The following is a 22,631-nucleotide window of genomic DNA, read 5'->3' on the forward strand; positions in this document are numbered from 1 at the left end:
ACTGCCTTCCCAGAATAGAGATGGACCAGTCTTGGTCTTCAGTTGAGGGTGTACGAGTAGCTGCGCTCCCCTGCTAGAACCTCCAAACAAGCTCTCAAGAAGTTTTCAGGGACCAGGTGGTGACACACCTGGTTAAGAGCGTACATTATAGTGCTCAAGTACCCAGGTTCAAGTCCCTGGTCCCCACCTGCAGGGGGTAAAGCTTCATGAGTGGTGAAGTAGGGCTGCAGGTGTCTCTTTGTCTCTTTCCCTCTCTGTCTCCTCCCTTCTCAATTTCTCTCTGTCTCTATCCAATAACAAAAAAAAGAAATTTTCATATATCATATGAATATCATATGATATATATGATAAAAATAATAAATAACAAATTTTATATATTTATATCATATGAATATCATAGGAAGTAGAGTGCTTTGTTGCTTTAAAAACTTTAATTCTTTTGTTTTATTATTTATATATTTATTGACTAGAGACAGAAATTGAGAGTGAGGGGGGAGATAGAGAGGAAGAGACTAAGAAATATCTGCAGCACTGTTTCACTGCTTGTGAAACTTTCCCCCTGTACGTGTGGACTATGGTCTTGAAACCAGGTTCCTTGCACATTATAGTATGTGCACTCAAGTGATTGCTCCACTACCTGCTTTAAAACTTTTAATTTATTATTGTGGTCTGGGAGGTAGTGCAGTAGATAAAGCACTAGATTCTCAAACATGGGGTTCCAAGTTCAATCCCCAGCAACACATGTACCAGAATGATGTCTGGTTCTTTCTCTCTCACCTCCTATCTTTCTCATTAATAAATAAATAAATTCTTTAAAAAAACTTTTAATTTATTAGATTCCAACAGAAGCTCATTTCTCATTTCAGGCATTTGAAGACCTTAGCAAGCTCATGGTCAAGGTATGTGCCTTCTGGATCTGTTAAAACTCACAGCAATCATGACATAGTTTAATAATATATTTTCTTAGATGACCCTATGGAGACATTATTTCTTTTCCATATTTCACTATTTTCTTAACAGGCTAAGGAAATGGTGGAATTATCAAAATCAATTGCTAATAAGATCAGAGACAAACAAGGCGACATCACAGAAGATGAGGTAAATTGATGATCTTAGTAAGACATTAAAAGCTTGACTACACAGTGAGGATGCTTTGCTGGTTTAACAGTTTGTTTTTTTGTATGCCATGTTTTATTTCTTTTGGGACTTGAGGACCATATGTATGTGTTGATGAGAGATTGAACTATAAACGCTTTGTTAGTTCCAGTAGGATTAAAGAGTATCTTAGTATCTTTTGTTGCAGTATAAGAAACAGATTGAAATGTATAAGAGGTAGCTGTTTTTTACATATTCATATGTTTAATATCTGCTTCATTAAATTTGTCTACAGTTTGTTCACAGCCATTTCCCCAACTTTTTGGTTTTATTATTTGGTTGACATTAAATATAGCATAGTTATATTTTCTTAAAATATCTCATTTATTTATTTTAATGAGAGAAAGTTATACACAGAGAGAGGAGAAAAGACCAGAACACTGCTCAGCTCTGGCTTATTATGATGGTGCTGGGGATTGAACCTGGAACCAAAGAGCCTCAGGCATGAAAATCCTTTTGCATAATCAATATACTATCTCTTCATCCCTATAGTATATCTAAATCTCTTCTCTACCAAACTAACAAGGTAAATATAAACAGGCTATGAGATATCAAGCTAGGAGAAGGAATAGATAATAATAATAATAAGAAGAAGTTTTATATAGAGAGCTACTAGAGATGCACTTTCTTATAGTTCACCACATAGTAACCCAGTAGAAGAAATGGGTAGGAATGGAAACAATTGAATAGAGTTGAGTTTCTGGTAAAAGGATCTTCTGTTGGGGTTGGAGGACTAAACTAATTCTGCATAGTTTCTTTGTGCATTTTCTTTTTTTATTATAGACCATCAGGTTCAAATCCTATTTGCTGAGCATGGGGATAGCTAACCCAGTTACCAGGGAAACCTATGGCTCGGGTACACAGTACCACATGCAGCTGGCCAAACAGTTGGTTGGAATACTTCAGGTGCCACTAGAGGTAAAAAAAAAAAAACAGGCACAGACTTTCAAACTTGTGTTAATTTTTTTCATGTCATAAGACATCTGAACAAGAGCATAACCTCTTTTGAGATATGGTTATTATTCAATCAATTATGCTATCTTTCATTTCAAGACTGTTACATTAGTTCAGTAAGTATAAATATTAAATTGTATTGGTTAGTAGATTGTCAGTAACCTTTTATTTTTTTTTTCAGTGGAATTGGGACCTTATTTTTAATCTCCATTTTATTTGTCTAAATTTCTAAATCTAATGCAATTTTTATGCTTCTGTTTTCAAAGGAAAATGTAATATCTCTAGATATTTAAATATTTTCACATATAAGTTCTTACTGTATAGTATACTATTAGTAATAAGATAAGAGAGATTATTTGTCTAGTGTACCATTCCAGCAATTACAAGTTTTTCTATGAAAGCACTTGTATCATGAAACACTTCAAACTTGGAGAAAATAGAATAGTATAATGAGTCCCAGTGCGCCTATCATACAAATTCAGCTAAAAAAACAACCTTCGGGAGTTGGGCAGTACCGCAGCAGGTTAAGCACAGGTGGTGCAAAGCGCAAGGACCATTGTTGGGATCCCAGTTCCAGCCCCCGGCTCCCCCTCTGCAGGGGAATCGCTTCACAAGTGGTGGAGCAGGTCTGCAGGTGTCTGTCTTTCTCTCCCCCTCTCTGTCTTCCCCTCCTCTCTCCATTTCTCTCTGTCCTATCCAATATCGACGACATCAACAACAATAATAACTACAACAATAAAACAAGGGCAACAAAAGGGAATAAATAAATAACCTTCATTCAAACTAATTTTAAATCAAAGAAGTCTCAGAAATCACTTTACTTGTAAATATTTCAATATGTAGCTATAGTGATCAAGTTGCCTTTAAGTGTAATTAAATCCATCATACACCTGAAAAATTAAAATAAAGTTCTGGGGGACGGGTGGTAGCGCAACAGGTTAAGCGCACGAAGCGCAAGGACTGGCTAAAGGATCCTGGTTCAAACCCTGGCTCACCACCTGCAGGCTATCATTTTACAAGCTGTGAAAGCAGGTCTGCAGGTGTCTATCTTTCTCTCTCCCTCTCTGTCTTCCCCTCCTCTATTGATTTCTCTCTGTCCTATCCAACAACAACAACAGTAATAATAACAACAAACAATAAACAACAAGGGCAACAAAAGGGAAAAAGTAGCCTCCAGAAGCAGTGGATTCATAGTGCAGGCACTGAGCCCCAGCGATACCTTGGAGGCAATAAAATTAAATTTAAAAGTTCTAAATGTCAAATATCTACTCAGTATTCACATTTTATATAGTTGATTTGTTTAAAGCAGGACACAGTGCAATTGCTAGATTAGTCTTTGAAGTTTTTTTTTAATTCTATGGGCTTGCCCTTTTCCCCATTTCTTTTTATTCCCATAATATTTACTAAAGGAATTAGTAGTTTAACTCTTACATTGTCTAAGAGTCTGGATTTTACTAGCATGTATGGTAGCATACTTGCCTGTAAATGGCAGCTATATCTAGAAGGCCTTTTTCTCTTCCCTGACAGAGATACTACAGAGAGGGCATTGTGCCTTTTCACCAGGACGTCCTTTGACCTTACAAAATGGTGGCATTCTTATTTAATCCTATAATTTTGTTTTTTTAGTGGGAGTGACTTAAGCCATTTTAAGTATACTTTATTTTTTTTTCTGAAACATGATGTAGAATCCATCTTTTTATTTAAGTAAATAATACATTGGGGTCCAAATGTTGACTTTGAAATACTTCATTGTGCCTGAATCTTTGTCTGGATATCATTTGTTTTTTTTTTTGACTCCAGGGTTATTGCTGGGGCTCAGTGCCTGCACCATAAATCCACTGCTCCTGGAGCCCATTTTTCCCCCTTTTGTTGCCCTTGTTGTAGCCTTGTTGTGGTTATTATTATTGTTGATGATGTCATTCGTTGTTGGATAGGACAGAGAGAAATGGAGAGAGGAGGGGAAGACAGAGAGGGGGAGAGAAAGATAGACACCTGCAGACCTGCTTCACCGCCTGTGAAGCAACTCCCCTGCAGGTGGGGAGCCGGGGGCTTGAACCGGGATCCTTATGCCAGTCCTTGCACTTCGCGCCACGTACGCTTAACTCATGCTACCTCCAGACCCCCGGATATCTTTCTTTTTTTAAAAAAAAAATAAAAATAAAAAAACTTCCTATAAGAAATTTCATGAGTTCTGAATTCACTTTGATGATGATTTCTGTTAAGAAATGCTAACTGGTGCTGATTATTGTATATTGCTTCTTACATTTTTCGTATTTTCACAGGAACGAGGAGGAATTATGTCACTCACAGAAGTGTACTGTTTAGTAAACCGAGCTCGAGGAATGGAAGTAAGAATAGAATATTCAGACATTCTTTTAAATAAAGGCTTTCTTAATATAATGCAAGTCACCCTATAGACTAACAAGGAATACAATCTTGAGAGAGCACTGGGAATGTCAAACCTGTTTTAAGAAACATTATACAGTGAAAATACTGCCCTGGAATGGAGGAAGTAGATACTGTTCCTGCCAATGATTTGCTGAGGGACTTGGAAAGACTCTCATGCCTGAGATACCAGAATTCTTGAGTTCAATTCCCTGCACCACCATAAGCCAAAGCTGAGCAGTGTTGTGATTTAAAAAAAAAATTAGGGCCAGGGAGATAGCATAATGGTTATGCAAAAACTAAAGTTTGGACTTTTCAACTCTGATGTTTCGTGTTTTTATTTTGATGAGTGAGGTTGAGTGTGGTGCTCTTTGTGTGTGATGGTTAGCTCTTTAGCTGGGATGGCTACATGCTGCCTGTAGAGAATGCAGTGCCAGACCTGTCCTGCTTAGATTCCGAGTCAGCAGCAACACCTTTTCAACTCTCATTGTCCCACCACCCCAGTCTCCTACATCTTTCACAAGGTTTGAACCTTCACTGCTGGTTCGCTGGCTAACAGTCAGATGCCATTTTGTGGTCTCAGCAGTCACCTTCATGCAGGTCACTTAACACCTACCTGTCATTCCAACGCCTCTGCTGTTTTTATCTGAATAGGTACTGATATTGTCTCTACCAAGTACTCACCATCCACCAGACCCTCTGTGCATATAGCACCACCCCAATTCTCTTCCCAATAGTTGTGAGGTAGCTACTTTCACTGTCCTTGAGTGTGTGGAAGAGAGATAAGTAGAATATGGAGATTAAATACTATGAGCAGACCACAGTGAACAATAGTTTGACAGGGACTTGACCCAGACTGGGCTGGCTTTAGAGGTGGTCTCTGGCACTTAAAAACTGTGTTTGCAGCTGCCACCACCACTCAGGGCTGACTTTTTTTTTGTAATTTAATAATGATTAACAAGACTGTTAGAACAACAGGGGTACAAGTCTATACAGTTCCCACCACCAGAGTTTTGTGTCTCATCCCCTCCACTGGAAGCTTCCCTATAGTTTATCCCTCTGGAAGTATGGAAAAATTCTTTATGGGGTGCAGAAAGGGGCTGACTCTTAATGCTTTGTGATCCAGAAAGGTAGCCACTGGCTAGGTACAGCTGTGACTAGAACTTGAAATGTAATGAGGTGCTGGAAATGCAAATTACGCATTGGGTTTAGAAGACTTAGTACATAACAAAGAAATGTTAAGTAACTTAATAATTTTTATGTATTCTGTTAAATTTTTCTTTTAGGTTAAATAAAATATACATATCAGAAGTAATCCTGTTTTTTTAATGTTGCTACCAGAAAATTGAAAATTACACACATGACTTGCATTACAATTTTATGGACTAGTCCTGCTTTAATGAATAGGAGGTTTTTTTTTTTAAGTTTTTATTTATAAAAAGGAAACACTGACAAAAACCACAGGATAAGAGGGGTACAACTCTACACAATTCCCACCAGCAGAACTCTGTATCCATCCCCTCCCCTGATAACTTTCCTATTCTTTATCCCTCTGGGAGTATGGACCCAGGGTCATTATGGGGTACAGAAGCTGGAAGGTCTGGCTTCTGTAATTGTTTCCCCGCTGAACATGGGCGTTGACTGGTCGATCCATACTCCCAGCCTGTCTCTCTCTTTCTTTCTCTACTGGGGTGGGGCTCTGAGGAAGCGGGGCTCCAGGACACATTGGTGGGGTTGTCTGCCCAGGGAAGTCCAGTTAGCATCAAGGTAGCATCTGGAATCTGGTGGCTGAAAGAAGAGTTGACATATAAAGCCAAACAAATTGTTGACTAATCATGAACCTAAAGGCTGGATTAGTGCAGATGAAGAGTTGGGGGGGTCTCCGTTTTGTAGGTAGTAGGCCTATTTTAGTGATATTCCAAAGAATCCATGACTGTACTAGTTTTTTGTTGTTGTTGTTGTTGTTGTTGTTTTTCCTGAGCCTGACATCTGATATGCAGGTGGATCCAATTTATTGTCTGGGGGGATGATGTCATGGCTGGGAAAAACCAGAAAGCTGGATCAGGGAAGAGAGTTTCTCCCAATTATGGGAAAGGTACATAGGTAATTCTTTTTTTTTTAATTAATTTATTTATTTACTTACCTATTTAATGAAAGAGAGTGAAGGATACAGAGAGGAAGATATATAGAGAGAAGGAAACCAGAGCTCAGCTCTGGCTTACTAGGAATTGAACCTGGGACTTCAGAGGCTTGTGTATAACCATTATGCTGTCTCCCCAGCCCATCCTTTTTGTCTTAGTGATTAAGTCATCTAAAATCTTTGATAAATTGTAGCCTTTAACCTTCATTTATTTTAGTGGTCATAGGTATGCAAAATAACTCCATCATTTCACAGTGTAAACTGGATTTTTTATTTTCCCCCTCCATTAGCTGCTCTCACCAGAAGATTTAGTGAATGCCTGCAAGATGCTGGAGGCACTGAAATTGCCTCTCAGGTAAAAGAACCTCTGCAGGAAGTGTGTCAGCTATAACCATGATGCCAAAGAGTAGACACGAGAGCCCTCCCAGGCCCACCATTCTGTATGCCCTCCAGAAGTTGCATGAAACGTGCACAGAGTTCCTGGGGCACCTTGAGTGTCTATCAGCCCTATTTCCATGTATTTCAGGGCCTGAGGCACCAGTCTTCCAAGTCCTGTCTGTATCGTGCAGAGAGATAAGAATATAGGCTTGTCCCCAAGGTCAGAGTGGCCATCCCCTGGCCCTTTAAACACTCTGTGCTAGTCTGTGGATACTTAGAATCACAGACATTCAACTCCGAACTATATTTTCCTTATCCTAGAGTTAAAAAAAAAAAAAAGCAGCCAGATGTGACTTTTTAAATTTTTAATTTTATTTATTTATTTAGGTAGAGACAGAAAGACACCTGCAGACCTGCTTCACCATTTGTGAAGCTTTCCTTGGGGTGTTGAATCTAGGTCCTTCTGCATAATAACATGTGCACACTACTGGGTGTACCACCAAGTGGCCCTAGATGTGATTTTTTTTAAGCAAATGGATTATGGTTCATAATTGTATTAATTATGTACTTTTCCAGCTGTGTCCTAGTTGCTTGTGGTTGTTAGGCTGTAAATGCTATTTTCAAGTAGGCATAAAAGAAAGTCAGAATCACCCACTCCTCTTTGCAGTTTAAGATTCAAGTACTCATGGCTCTGTTCTCATCTGTGATTTTCAGGCTCCGGGTTTTTGACAGTGGAGTCATGGTCATTGAGCTTCAATCCCACAAGGAAGAGGAAATGTTGGCCTCAGCTTTGGAGACAGTATGTGAACCTGGTTTCCTCGCATCATTAGGGGTAGCCACGAAGACCTAGATGCTAAGGAACTTGAAAAACACCATTTCCTTTCTCCTTCATTCCTCCCTCCCTCCCTCCCTTCCTTCCTTCCTTCCTTCCTTCCTTCCTTCCTTCCTTCCTTCCTTCCTTCCTTCCTTCCTTATCTAACCAGGGCTACTGCTAGGGCTTGGTACCTACACTACAAATCCACCATTCCCCATACCACCATGAGCCAGAGCTGAACAATGCTCTGGTTAAATAAAATCAAACAAGCAAACAGAAAATCTGTGCATAAGATCCCTCTCTCAAGCATGTGGCATGCACTAAATTCAAATTCAAGATAAATATATATATATATATATATATATATATATATATATATTTTTTTTTTTTTTTTTTTTTAACCCCTGCCACCAGGGTTATTGCTGGGGCTTGGTGCCACCACTACAAATCCACCACTCCTGGCAGCCATTTTTTCCTTTCTCTCTCTCTCTCTCTTTTTTTTTTTAATTGGATTGGGGTAGGGCAGAAAGAAATTGAAAGGGGAGGAGGAGACAGAGAGGGAGAGAGAGAAAGAAAGGTAGATACCTGCATCACTGCTTTACTCCTTGTGAAACTACCCCACCTTCAGGTGGTGACCTGGGGTTTGAACCCAGGTCCTTATGCATGGTAATGTGTATGTTTAACTGGGTATGCCACTGCTTGCCCCCCTTCTTCTTCTCCTTCTCCTTCTCCTTCTCCTTCTCCTTCTCCTTCTCCTCCTTCTCCTTCTCCATCTTCTTCTCCTTCTCCTTCTCCTTCTCCTCCTCCTCCTCCTCCTCCTCCTCCTCCTCCTCTTCCTCTTCCTCTTCCTCCTCCTCCTTCTTCTTCTTCTTCTTCTTTTATTTTTATCAGAGGACTGCTCAGCTCTAGCTTATGGTGATGTTGGGGGTGGGGCTTGAACCTGGGATCACAGAATCTCAGGGATTAGACTTTATTTGTGTGACCATTATGCTGTTTCCCCAATGTTATATATATATTTCTTTTAAAAATACTGCTACACTACTCATGAAGCTTCCAACTGTGCAGGTGGGCACTGGGGCCTTGAACCTTGGTCCTTGTACATTGTAATGTGCCAGGGACACCATTGCCCTGACTCTGTTACATATTCTTTAGAATATCAAATAGTTCTCTAAGCTTTAGTATAGTGCCTTTGTTATCTTACAGAGGACTGCATGGTATTTAATCTCCTCTATTATATGTTCTGGAACTAACGGCCTTTGTAGAATTAAACCAGGCAGGGGAAACAATATAACGGTTATGCAAAAGATTCTCATGAGACTCTGAGGTCCCAGGTTCAATCCCCACCATAAGCCAGAGCTGAGTAGTACTCTAGGGTCTGTCTCTCTTTCTCTGTGTATGCTTCTCATGAGAAAAAAAAAAAGAAGAAATATTTTTTAACTTACATATAAAAGATAATTAAACATTAGTAAAGAAGATTTTGTTCTATAGTGTATTCACTATATATTGCCTTTGCCTTTTAGTTGGCATTTCAATACATCCTGAGCATCCTGTAGACATTCTCTCTAAGTGTGTATGTCAAGGGGCCTAAATCATCATGTATTTTTTGGCCGTGTATTTGTTAGGTTTCAGAAAAGGGATCCCTCACATCAGAAGAGTTTGCCAAGCTCGTGGGCATGTCTGTCCTCCTGGCCAAAGAAAGGTAGGAGAAGGCCCAGCTCTTCACTATGACTTTTCTTGTTTCTCCATATCACCCAGATTGTGAACACACATTTTTCCCCTTGATTCCCAGGTTGCTCCTTGCAGAGAAGATGGGCCATCTTTGCCGTGATGACTCCGTGGAAGGCTTGCGCTTCTACCCAAATCTATTCATGACCCAGAACTAAGGGTTTTGCAGAGCTAAGGGTCTGCATTCGCTGCCCGTGTTCATCTTCTTGCAGCATGAAAACGTTGTATGAAACTGAGCTGAGAGTAAACTTGGTAGACTGAGAATTTACTGGCACCTCACCATAAAATATAAACCCATTTTCATTTCTCTCTAAACATCATGGTCCAGGAGCTCATTAAGAATAAACATAGGAAAATACAGAAAATTGAATGTGGATATACATTTTAAAAAGTCATGCTATAGTTGTGCAGAACCTTGAGAGTTCAGCTTGATCCTCAGATCTGACTATTTTATAAAGAAAATGGTTTAGTTAACGGGGGAAGGAAAAACAAAACAAAACAAAAGAGGTTCATATTTAGACAGGTTAGACCTGTATTTTATTGTGACTAAAAGTCATTCAATTATAGTCAGTCTTTCTCCACTTCTTATATGCCCATTTCATAGGGTCTTCACAAAGCAGGTCATATAGGCAATGTAGTTTAAGAACTTGACAACAGTGGGACAAAGTTATCAAACCACAGAAATACCATGTGAGGCGTCTTCTCAGGAGTGTGAGAAGCAGTCATCAGCATGTCTCTAATAACAAACCAAATAAAGCACTTTAAAAAGCAGAGAACTTCATTTGATATATATAATGTTAGTAGTTACTTATTTTTATTTGTTTTAGTGGTGACTTCATAGCTGGCATCTAAAGAATGCAATGATGTCATTTTGTTTTAAAATGCCATGGATTTTGAAACCAAGTTAAAGAGGTGTATAGACATGTCAGTGATAGGATTACAAATCTGGGCAGTAGACAGCTCAGGATTTCCCTGGTATTGTGCTGGCACAGGGACTAAGAGAGAATCTCACTAGTATACCAGGAATTTTGGTGCTCTTTTACCTTGAAACCAAGGATGGTAAAATAGACCATGAAAATGTTATGTCTCCTTTTCATTCACATAAGGAATTTTAAAACTGAACTTAAATAAACAAACAAAAAAACCCATCCTGGGGGGCCTGGAAGAATCAGTGGGTAGAGTACATGTTTTACAATGTCTCAGGCCCTGGGTTCAATTCCTGGCAATATATGGGAGCATCAGAGGAACTCCTTGGATGGTGGGACGGATTTGATACCCCTCTTCCTCCTCCCCCCCCCCATATATATAAAACAAAACTTGGGTCAAGAGGCAAACAGCTCAGTGGTACTATAAACACACAAGGTTTTTCCTTCCTTCCCTTCCTCCCTCACTCCCACCCTCCTCTCTTTCTTTTTCTTTTTTTTCTTTTCTTTTTTTTTCTTTTCTTTTCTTTTCTTTTCTTTCCTTTCTTTCTTTCTTTCTTTCTTTCTTTCTTTCTTTTTCTTTCTTCCCTCCTGTTCATTTTTCAGTGACAGGGATTGAATCCAGGGCCTTATACATATAAGGCACACACTACCACTGAGCTACAACCCTGGCCCTAAGTTTGCTTGAATTTCAAAGTGGACTTTGCCTGACTTCCTCTGTTACTCCTATGCAGCATATGGCATGGTGGCATTACCTCAAACTCAGGGACCCTGTGTGGGCAAAAGGAACTTCTTTTCTGAGACTGAGCTGGAAGTGGACTGTAGTGACGGTTTTGCCTCAGCTTCTTGGAGGAGTATTGTCTATATTGAGTAAACCACTGGGAATAGGAAGAGAGGATATTATCCAAGGATACTATCCCAGGTCCCCTACATTCTCATTTCATTGATGTGTCAGAGGCAACTACACATATGCTTTAGGGAAGGCACAAGCTTCCTCAACTGAAGACCCAGGGAATCTTTGTAAATGCAGCCAGAGTCACACCCTCACACCTCCCTGAGAAGTGGCTGCCACTGCTTCAGCCTACAGTGTCATGGGAGTATTGTGATGGAGGCAGCTGCTTTATTCTTTGATGTCCATACCTATATATAACTAGTTCTGTGTTATGACAGATTCCCTAATTCCACCACAGCTCAACAAGTTTGTTTTGGGGAAAACTTAGTGTCTGGATGCCCAGGTCTTCTGGGCCTTTGTATGTCACTCCTCTTTCTGGGTTGCACTCACATTTGCACATACAAACACACACACACACACACACACACACACACACGCTATATCTCATCTGGCTAAGCTTCAAAAAGTGATGAAGGTAAATAATAATCTATTTTACCAGCTGAAATGAGCTGCACTTACAATTGTTTGAACTACTATACCTAGCACTAGTGGTTTGGGTTCATTATAGCAAACTCCCACAATTCAGTATATTTATTTACGTTATTATGACAATAGACTAACAAAAATGGAGCATTCTGAGTTATCTAAAGTGAACTAAAAAGGAAGGAAAGTGGCATATAAATATATTCTGCAGAAATTATATTCATTAAAAGACAAGTATAATTGACTTATTTTTTAGTGGGCATTTGTGGCATTTTCTAGGTCTCTGTATATTTGTACCCCTCTGCTTTTTTTTTTTTTTCTCCAAATAAGGTATTATTTTGGCCCTCTCATGGGTTACTTTTTAAATAAACCAACACCCATTGGACTCAAAATACAAAAAGTTGTTTTGGTGCTGATACAATTATTGTTTTAACTTGGCTCTTAGGAGCATAAATCTAAAGTAGCTTTATTGTAATGGAATATTTTTAGTCATATACTGCCAGTTTTTTGTTACATTGTATAAGTGACTGTTTTCTGAGTTCAGTGATTTTTATTAATGTATATAGGGTAAAATTACTGAAAAATTAAAAATACATCTTTTTCAACTTGACATTTTTAAATACGTTTTGAAAATGTGTGAAAATGAGAAACCTCTAGCCAGAATAAGTCAGTATGTTAAGATTTTTCTTTTAGATCTTATAACCAAAAGTTGATTATAATAACCTTTATGACCTCACACATTTATGATTTCAGTTGTTTTGAAAGAGTGGGAAATGACTTGTGAATTGTCTTCTCCTTAATTCTTGATGTGAATTCCACTGATAAGTGACCACGTGTATTCTTGTGAATGTACTATTTCTCTTGCTCCCTGTGGCTAGACAAATCTGACTAGATGTGGATTCATCACATCATCATTCAGTTATTTTATTAAAATGGTTGTCCATTGCCCAGCAATCTGAGCTGTTGCTTTGGTACAGTAGACCCATACCTTACAAAGTGTTTAAGTTTTAAAGACTGTGCCTAGGGACATAATCAAGTGTGCTCAAAATGATCCTTGAAAACTTCTTAAATTGCCAAGGAACTTCTCTTACAGTCTTATAATTCGTCTTAGAATTAGAGTGATACATGGGTATGAATATTTTGTAAATTGAGAAAGAACATAACTTTTCATACACCAATAATTAAAGAACTTAAATGTGTTTGTCTTTTTTGTTGTTGTTGCCAACAGGTCTGTTTGAATTTATGTAAATGTATTGCTAAGCCCATCCCTAATGAGAAATCCAGAGTGTGAACTTGAGAGCAGTGCTTTTTATCTGCTTTGTTCATGGATCTATCCTCAGGGTGGAGAGGATAGGACAGGGCCTGGTACACAGCACAGGAAGCATCCAATAAATATTGTCTGAACAAATGAACTCTGATATACATTGTCTGTTTGTAACATGGTTCTCCTTTGCCCTTCTTCATCTTCTATTCAATTCAATCCAACTATATAAAGACATATTTCTGGGGTCAAGTGGCGGCACATCTGGTTGAGCACACATGTTAACAATGCACAAGGACATGGGTTCAAGCCTCCAGTCCCCACCTGCAGAGGGAAAGCTTCACAGGTGAAGCAGTGTTGCAGGTGTCTCTCTGTCTCTCTCCCTACCTCCCTCTTCCTCTTGATTTCTAGCTGTCTCTATCAAATATTTTTTAAAAAGATGTATTGCTTTGAGTACAGTGACTATGTGGACCACTGAGGGTATAAAGAATGAAAGATAACCCCTGCTTATAAAAGGGTGGCCCACTTGGAGAAATAGGCATGTGAGGAACCTTAACTGAAGATAGAATGAAAGTCTTATGAAAGGAAGAAGCAACTAGCCAACTAGCTCACAAGAGCATCAGTAAATGCAGAGCACTGGATTGGGGCACAGATTTAAGTGTATCTATCCCCTTGGGTTCCTGGGATACACCTCCTTTATCTGTACAGACTTTTTTTTTTATTACCTCTTCCCACTAGCCTGCCCTCACCTCCAATAACTATAATCATTTTTTTTTCTTGCTCAGTCCTGCCTGCTTTAGAAAAATGTCTCAGGGCCAGGTGGTGGCACACCTGGTTGAGGACACATGTTACAGTGCACAAGGACCCAAGTTTGTGCCCCTGGTCCCCACCTTCATGGGGAAGCTTTGTGAATGATAAAGCAGTGTTGCAGGTGTCTCCCTTCCTCTTTATTAACCCTTTTCCTCTTGATTTCTGGCTGTCTCTAGTCAATAAATAAATAAAGATTAAAAGAAGAAAGATTCCTTAAAAAAGAAAAATGTCTCCAGTGTAGAACTCTATTTCAGAACTCAACAAGTTACTATTTGCAGCATATGCTTGACTATGTTTTATCATTTGCTCTAATTACTATCTTGATGTCATAAGGAAATAGATACTAGGTTTACGGACTATCACATAACATTCAAAACATTTAACTTGAATTCTCATTGGCCCTTGGTCAGTGATTGCACATGTAGGATTTCTAGTTAAATATAACTAAAGTAGGTGATTTGGGGGACCTACATATGTCCTTTACTCTCTTCCAAAGACTTCCACGAAACTTGTCAGGGCTTAGCCTGTCTGAGATCTGCTCTGTCTCATTTAAATTCCACAACATGGGCCATATCCATGATGTGGGAAGCATTCCAGAAAAGTCAGGTTGGCACACAAGTAAGATCTTGTCATTAGAATGTGAAAAGTGGGTCATTTGTATTCTTCCATGTGCCCTCATAATTATGAGTCACTGAAAGCTTTTTCTCTCAAAATATCACCCAGGGAAATAAAAGATCTCTCCTTTGTATAAAGGATGTTATTGCAAGTGGATCAGTTTCACATAATTTGCACATCACTAAACCATTCTCTGAGCCAGACTTCAGGAGACTTGAACAGCCAGATTTCTCTGGTTCACTCCAAGACCACACCACATTGTTCTTCTGAAAGTCTTGCGGGGTGGGAGAGAGTAGGAGGGATCTGGAAAGATAGCATAATGGTTGTGCAAAACAACTTTCATGTCTGAGGCTCTGAATTCTCAAGCTTAATCTCCAACACCACACCACCATAAGCCAGAGATAAGCAAGTTTAGTCTCTCCTTTTCTGTGTCTTTTTCATAAAAAAAAAAAAAAAAAAAAAAAGAAAGAAAGAAAGAAAAAAGTCTCTTCTGGGGTAAATAGCTCACTTAGTGCACTACTTTGCCATGCATGCAACTCAGGTTTAAGCCCAGTCCCCACCTCACGCTTCCATGCTCTGATCTCTCTATCTATCTCTCTGTGTTTTTCTGCCTCTTTATCTCTATAAGAAATAAATAAAAATTAAAAATTTTTCCATTGCAGGTCTTTGCTGACTTCTTTTAGAACAAAACAAAACAAAAAACTAAGCTATCTTAATTGTCCAGTAAGACAGCAGCAGAGCTTGACAAGAATTCTAATTCATTAAGCCCCTGGTCCTCACCTGCAGTGGGGAAGCTTCACGAGTGGTGAAGCAGGGCTGCAGGTGTCTCTCTGTCTCTCTCTATCAACCCCTCTCTCTCAATTTCTGGCTTTCTGTATCCAAGAAATAAATAAGAACAACAACAACAACAAAAAAAAAAAACTTAAAAAAAAAAGAATTCTAATTTGGCAAAAATGGCCAAATCTCTCATTAAAGTTATTGTAAAAGAAACCAACCTGAAGTTGGTGTATTGCACCAAAGTAAAGGACTACTCTGGGGCTGGAGGGATTGTTCAGGTCCTGGAACATGATGGTAAAGGAAGACCTAGGTGGGGCATTAGAGTCTTATGTGGAAAACTGAGAAATATTACACATATGGAAACTACTGTATTTTACTGTTGACTGTATACCATTAATCCCTCCAAAAAGGAAAAAAAAATAACCAACCTAGGGGCCAAGTGGTGACACACCCGGTTAAGCATAAATTACAGTGTCTAAGGACCTGGAATCAAGTTCCTGGATCCCACCTGCGGGGGGAGGGGGGAGCTTCACAAGTGCTGAAGCAGTGCTACAGGTGTTTCTCTTTCTCTCTTCCTCTTCATCTCCCTCTTCCCATTTGATTTCTCTGTATCTATCAATAAATAAATAACAATACATTTTTTTAATTTATTTTTTGCCTCCAGGATTATGGCTGAGGCTTGGTGTGGACACTACAAATCTGTTGGTATGCATGAGACCCCTTCTGTTTCATTTGGTTTAAATCCCCCCTGCTTAACACTATTCTATTTACTTAACCACTTCATTCTATTTACATAACCACTGTTAACAAGCACCTCCCTCCAGGGCATTGGTTCAATCCCCACTGTTTCATGATATGTTTTTGCTCCACCCCACCTCCTTGTCACACCCTGATTTTCACCAGTCACTTTTCTCTCCACCCTCTCTATGTCACATCCTGTTTCCACCTTACTTGGCAAGTATATATAAAGACAGCATTGTGAGTTTTACAGTACTGTACTTTGAGTTTAACTTAGCTCGTCTTAGATTGTGCTGTGTCCTGCATGAATAAAGAGATACTGCCTACAGCTCAACCATGAGTCCCTGGTCGTCTGTTACCCGCCCGTGAAGCTAGCCCGGCGAAAACAACCTAACCCATTGAAAACAACACAAATCCACTGCTTCTGGAGGCCTTCCCCCCCCCCCTTTCTTTCATTTTATTGGATAGGACAGAGAAATTAAAAATGGGAGGGGGAGATAGAGGAGAGAGATACTTGCAGGCCAGGTTCACTGCTTATGAAACTCCCCCCACACAGGTGGAAAGCCAGGGGCTTAAAGCAGGATCTTACACTTCGTACTATGTGTACTTAACCCAGTGTGCCACTGCCCAGCCCCTATCATTTTTATTTAACCAGGGCACTGTACAGCTCTGGTTTATGGTGGTACAGGAGACTGAACCTGAGACTTTGAAGCCTCAGGCCTGAGAGTCTCTTTACATAACCATTGTGCTATCTACTCCTGCCCATAATACTTTTTAAAAAAATAACCAACTACATAGATTCGGCCAGTTGTAGCTTCATTTAAATTTCCCCTCCTCAAAAGTTCCCTGGTGCCCCTTTTGAATCACCTACTCCCTAGAGTTCACCACAGTCCTCTGGTTTCTATTATCAACATCAGGTTTTATCTGTGAAATGGCATCTTTTGTGTAAAAGAAAAGCAAAGGGCAAAAACAATATTGCACCCCAAAAGCATAGTTTTATCACATAAGAACTTTAACACTTATGGAATTGTATTGTCTGCCCAGTTCTTCCAAAAAGGAAAGGAGCCTTTTGTTGCTTAGGTAATTTCCACTCCCACTGCCTCTTGGGTATTTGTAAATGTTCCGGGCTGGGAGGCAAAACTGCAGCTCAAGTGCTATCTTCAGGTGACCTAGCTCCTTGTGGTTCTCAGAGAAGGTGGGTTCATTGTTCTTGATAGCTACATAGTATTCCATTGTATATATATACCACAGCTTTCTCAGTCACTCATCTGTTGTTGGGCACCTGGGTTGCTTCCAAGTTTTAGCTATTATGAATTGTGCTGCTATGAACATAGGAGTACACACCTCTTTTTGGTTGGGTGTTATGGAGTCCTTGGGGTATAGCACCAGGAGAGGAATTACTGGATCATATGGAAGGTCCATGTCTAGCCTTCTGAGAGTTTTCCAGACTGCTCTCCACAGAGGCTGTGCCAATTTACATTCCCACTAGCAATGTAAAAGGGTTCCTCTGTCCCCACAACCTCTCCAGCATTTGTTGCTGCTGTCCTTTTTGATGTATGCCATTCTTACAGGAGTGAGGTGGTATCTTAGTGTTGTCTTAATTTGCATTTCTCTGACAATCAGTGACCTAGAGCAGTTTTTCATATGTTTGTTAGCCTTTTGGATCTCCTCTGTAGTGAATGTTTTGTTCATATCCTCTGCCCATTTTTGGATGGGGTCATTTGCTTTTTTGGTGCTAAGTTTGCTGAGCTCTTTATATATTTTGGTGATGAGTTTCTTGTCTGATGTTTGGCATGTGAAGATCTTCTCCCATTCTGTGAGGGGTCTCTTTGTTTGTTTAATAGTTTCTTTGGATGTGCAGAAGCTTTTCAATTTGATGTAGTCCCATTGGTTTGTTTCTGCTTTAGTCTTCCTTGCAATTGGGTTTGATTCATCAAAGATGTCCTTGAGGTGTAGGTGGGAAAGTGTTTTACCAATGTTTTCCTCTAAGTATTTGATTGTTTCTGGTCTGACATCTAGGTCTTTGATCCATTTGGAGTTGATTTTTGTTTCTGGTGAGATAAAGTGGTTCAATTTCATTCTTCTGCATGTTACAACCCAGTTTTCCCAGCACCATTTATTGAAGAGAGCCTCCTTTTTCCTTGTGGTTCTCTTCCCTCAAAGGGCTGTCTGGAGTCTCAAGTAGTAGGCAGGGATCTTGTGCTCAGTCCCAGTTTGTGGGCAGGTATCTTAACTAGTTCCAACTTTCCCTTAAGACTTTATAATCCTGTCTTTTCTTGATGAGAAGGCTTTTAAAAAATATTTATTCCCTTTTTTTGCTCTTGGTTTTTTTTGTTGTTGTTGTTGTCGTTACTGTTGTTGTTGTCGTTGTTACTGTTGTTGTTGGATAGCACAGAGAGAAATGGAGAGAGGAGGGGAAGACAGGGGGAGAAAAAGATAAACACCTGCTGACCTGCTTCACCACTTGTAAAGTGACTACCCTGCAGGTGGGGAGCCAGGGGCTCCAACCGGGATCCTTACACAGGTCCTTGCGCTTTTAGGCACGTGCGCTTAACCCACTGCGTTACCGCCTGACTCCCAGGGTTTGTTTTCTTAATTAAAACTATATCAGTTTATCATTGATATACAATGCTACATAAGTTTCCAGCAACCTAGGAGGTAGTGGCTCTTAAGTACAAAGTTTTGAGTTCATTCCCCAGCTCTGGTTCTCTCTCTTTCTCCTTCTCTTTCTCTCCCTGTAAATAAATAAATATTTAAAAACAATTTCCATTGTACAACTTCACACTAGTATAGTACATACTTCACCACAAGCACTGCCAAAAGTAGTACCATTCCGATGGCCAGACAGATGCCCCCTTCTCCCCATGCCCTTCCAGCCTTTACTTCAAAACTAAGCAGTTTTTTGGTTTAATCCCAAATTAGAGTGTGTATGTATGTATTTTTATTGCCAACAGGGTTATTGCTAGGGTTTGGTGCTTGTACAAGACATTCACAGCTTCCTACGGTCTACCCTCCCCCACCTTTTATTTTTTTCCTTTTTATAAGTCAGAAATTGAGAGGGAAGGGGGAGATAAGAAAGAAAGACATCTGCAGACCTGCTTCCCCACCCATTGAGCTCCCTTCCTCAACCCCAACTCCCAAGTGGAGATGAGAGTTGCGGTAGTGGTGGGTATTAAACCTGGGTCCTTGACCATAGTAACATGTGAGCTCAACCGGGTGTACCACCCCCCTGCCCCTCTGATCAAAGGTTGTAAATGGTACATTTTAATTAAATAATTATGGCTCCAGATAAAGAAAAACGAAGATACGCTTCACTTTTTGTGTGTGTGCGACTTTTTAGTGAGTTTTGGAGAAGCCAAGTGTTTGGGGGAGTCCAAGTTTACGGGCCAGCTCTGCCACTTCAAACACTTTTGTCGTCCCCCAGAAGAAAATGATACCCGGGGATAAGTGTCTGGACTTGGCATCCAGAGGCTGCCCGCGGGCCTGGCTGGAGCTCAAGGTCCAGGACTGCGCCGCCCTTCCCGTGGGCTTCCTGGGCTGCGCGCGGCTCAGGCTGGTGCCGTGAGGGTGCGTCTGGAGCTCGCTGGCTGCGGGGCCCCGCCCTCCAGGGACAGCCCCCCCCCCACACACACCCCGGCGCAGGCGGGGGCTGGCCAGGGCGGGGCGCGGAGGCTGAGCCGCTGCCCCAGCGCAGTCGGGGGACGCGAGATGCTCAGCACACAGCTCTGGGCCCCGAGGCCTCGACGGCTGCTCTCCGCAGGTAAGTCGCGTCTTCCGCCGCTCGCGGGCGCTCCTTGGACCCTGGGGTGGGACAGTGCCTCCTGGACCCCGGACCTCACAGCCTGAAAGCGCTGGACATCGTCCCCATGCCTTGATTTTTTGTGCTCTGCCTCTGCCCCCCCCACAAGTTTTTTTTTTTTTTTTGCTTGTTTATTTTCTTTTTGATAGAGGAAGGCACTAGAGAGGGGAGGGAGAGACACCTGCAGTACTGTTTCACTGTTTGTGAAGCTTTCCCCCCCACGGGCAAGTGTGGACTGGGGACTTGAACCCAGGTCATCACACATGAAACGTGTGCACTCTGCCAGGTGCACCACCCTCCCCAGGGAACAATTTGTTTTGTTTTAAGGGGGAAAACAAGTTTATTAGGGCTTTAGTCAAATCAGACAAGGAGTGGACAGATGAAGAGGAGATTCATGGCAACATGGTGTGAGAATTGAAGAATAATTACTACTACTACTACAACTATTATTATTATTTTATCAGAGCACTGCCTAGCTTTGGTGCGTATTGATGCTGGGAATTGAACCTGGTAACTCAATGTCTCAAGTATGAAAGTTGCTTGCATAACTGTGATGATGTTTCCCCAACCCTGAACTGGGAAATTATTAAGGAATAGACACCAAGGGAGGTAGATAGAAAGGTTTAAAGGAATGGGGACAAATTGCCTCAGCAGCCATCCCTTTGAGCTGTGACATTTTTGTAGACACAAGGTCAGAGCTACAAGCCCAGGAGAGAGGTTATAAAGAATGAGTAGGTGCCATGTTCCAATAGCTGGAACCCCTGAAGAATAGGGTTTTGGGGTTCTTGTTTCAGAACAGGTTTACTTCTTCCCCCAAAAAAAATCCTCTCAGGGCTACAGTAGGTGTGAGGTGTAAACATCCCCACAGGGTCTCTGTGTTAAGAGGGCTTTATGCTGATTTCTAAGTTTGAGCTTGACTTTTGAATCTTTGGGAGGCAACATGCATATGGGAAACTACATTCCTCCCCTGTTGCCTGATAGGGCCCACACTAGTGACTAAATATATATGAAAGCTGTTTATATGGCTATATTGGAACCCTCCCCCAACACACACACCATGAATACTATTATCACTACTCTTTTTTCTTTTTCTTATGGTTTTTCTCTTTTATTGTCCTTGTTTATCGTCGTTGTTGTTGCTATTATTGTTGTTATTGCTGTCGTTGTTGTTAGATAGGACAGAGAGAAGTCGAGAGAGGAGGGGAAGACAGAGAGGGAGAGAAAAAGACACCTGCAGACCTGCTTCACCGCCTGTGAAGTGACCCCCCCACCCCCGCAGGTGGGGAGCCAGAGGCTCTAACAGGGATCCTGATGCTGGTCCTTGTGCCATGCGCCTTGCGCCACCTGCGCTTAACTCCGGCTCCCTATCACTACTCTATCACTTCCATGGACTTTACCATAATTCATTTTCTTTTCTTAGCCATTAATTTTCTTTGTTGTTCGCTTTTTTTTTTTTTTTTTACTAGAGCACTGCTTAGCTCTGGTTTATGGTGGTGCTAGAGATTAATCATAGAACTTCAGAGCCTCAGACATGAAAGTCATTTTGTACAACTACTATGCTATATCCCCATCCATAGTTTTGTCTTAAGCAGAGACATAGTTTTTGAGCTTATTTGGGGTGGTGGCTGCCATTGAGAATATTCACAACCTCTTGTTTGCTAGTGACAGCTGATAAATAATAAAATTTGACTATAAATCCAAATATTAATGCCATAGACAAGTATTTTCACATGTGCATAAAATATGCCTCAGTTTTAATATTTCTAACACAGTTTTCAAATTACACATAAGTTGTGGTATTGGGAACAACATGTTGGAAGAAAAAAGGTTAGAATAACAAGCTATCTTATTCTTTAAAAATTATAAAGATTGTGCTCTAAATATAGCAATGCATTCCATTTTGGGGTGCTGTGTTAACTTCTTCAAATTAGTGGTTAATTTAGTGAAAATTTAACATTTATTTTCAAAAACTTTAGAACATTGGTGGGGGGGGCACCATATATTAAGACTGTCAAATAAGCTGGTGTACTTTATGATACCATTTCCATCCAACTCCAAATATTGATGACAGGAGCCTGCTTTTGTGGGTTATTTTCATAGGAAGGAAAGTGTGTTGTGATCACATCAATCAATTGTAATTAGGAGATTGTTTAAAAAATTGGTTGATATGGGGAAGCAAAGTATTTGGAAAAGGCTATTTCAGCTTTTGGACACTAAGGGCCTATGCTTCTCATTAATTTTATTTATTTATTTATTTACTTTATTTATTGCCACCAGGATTGTTGTCAGTACTCTGTACCCTGCACAGTTCCTCCTCTTCTAGTGGACTGTTTTATTCACTTGTTTATTTATTTATGTCAAATTTATTTATTTCATTATTATTGGGTAGAAACAGAGAAATTGAGAGGGGAGGGGGAAACAGAGAGGGAGAGAGACACCGGCAGCCTTGCTTCACCACTCATGAAACTTTTCTCCTGCAGGTGGAGACCAGGGGCTTGAATTTGGGTCCTTGCACACTGTAGTGTGTGTACTTAACCAGGTGCGCTATCGCCTGGCCACTACTTGTTTATTTTTAACAGAAAAGTTTTAGGTTTATTTTAAGTGTAACCTAATGCCTCAGAGTACTTGTTTATTTTTAGATTGAGAGTGACAGATAGAGAGGAAGAAAGAGTAGAGAGGGAGAGAGACAAGGCAGCACTGTTTTACCCTTCGTGAAGCTTCCCCATGTAGGTGCTCCCATGTGGTAGCTGGGGGCTCGACCCTGAGTCCTAGCATATGGAAA

At 40.5% G+C, this 22,631-nt stretch overlaps 2 protein-coding genes across 2 annotated transcripts in view; both read left to right on the forward strand.

The window, feature by feature from the left end:
- VPS36 (vacuolar protein sorting 36 homolog) overlaps positions 1-13,261 on the forward strand; it is a 40,615-nt gene extending 27,354 nt beyond the window's left edge. The window contains exons 7-14 of the mRNA XM_007521573.3: positions 867-899; positions 1,021-1,098; positions 1,939-2,073; positions 4,392-4,457; positions 6,925-6,989; positions 7,727-7,811; positions 9,449-9,525; positions 9,616-13,261. Of these exons, the coding sequence (XP_007521635.1) occupies positions 867-899; positions 1,021-1,098; positions 1,939-2,073; positions 4,392-4,457; positions 6,925-6,989; positions 7,727-7,811; positions 9,449-9,525; positions 9,616-9,709 (633 nt within the window). The 3' untranslated portion in view covers positions 9,710-13,261. The remainder of the gene's footprint in view (positions 1-866; positions 900-1,020; positions 1,099-1,938; positions 2,074-4,391; positions 4,458-6,924; positions 6,990-7,726; positions 7,812-9,448; positions 9,526-9,615) is intronic.
- Positions 13,262-19,687: 6,426 nt separating this feature from the next.
- Positions 19,688-22,631, forward strand: part of THSD1 (thrombospondin type 1 domain containing 1) — a 38,424-nt gene continuing 35,480 nt past the window's right edge. The window contains exon 1 of the mRNA XM_060194890.1: positions 19,688-19,810. The gene's annotated coding sequence lies outside the window, so the exon portion shown is untranslated. The remainder of the gene's footprint in view (positions 19,811-22,631) is intronic.

Source organism: Erinaceus europaeus, chromosome 7, assembly GCF_950295315.1.
Source record: "Erinaceus europaeus chromosome 7, mEriEur2.1, whole genome shotgun sequence".
Taxonomy (NCBI): domain Eukaryota; kingdom Metazoa; phylum Chordata; class Mammalia; order Eulipotyphla; family Erinaceidae; genus Erinaceus; species Erinaceus europaeus.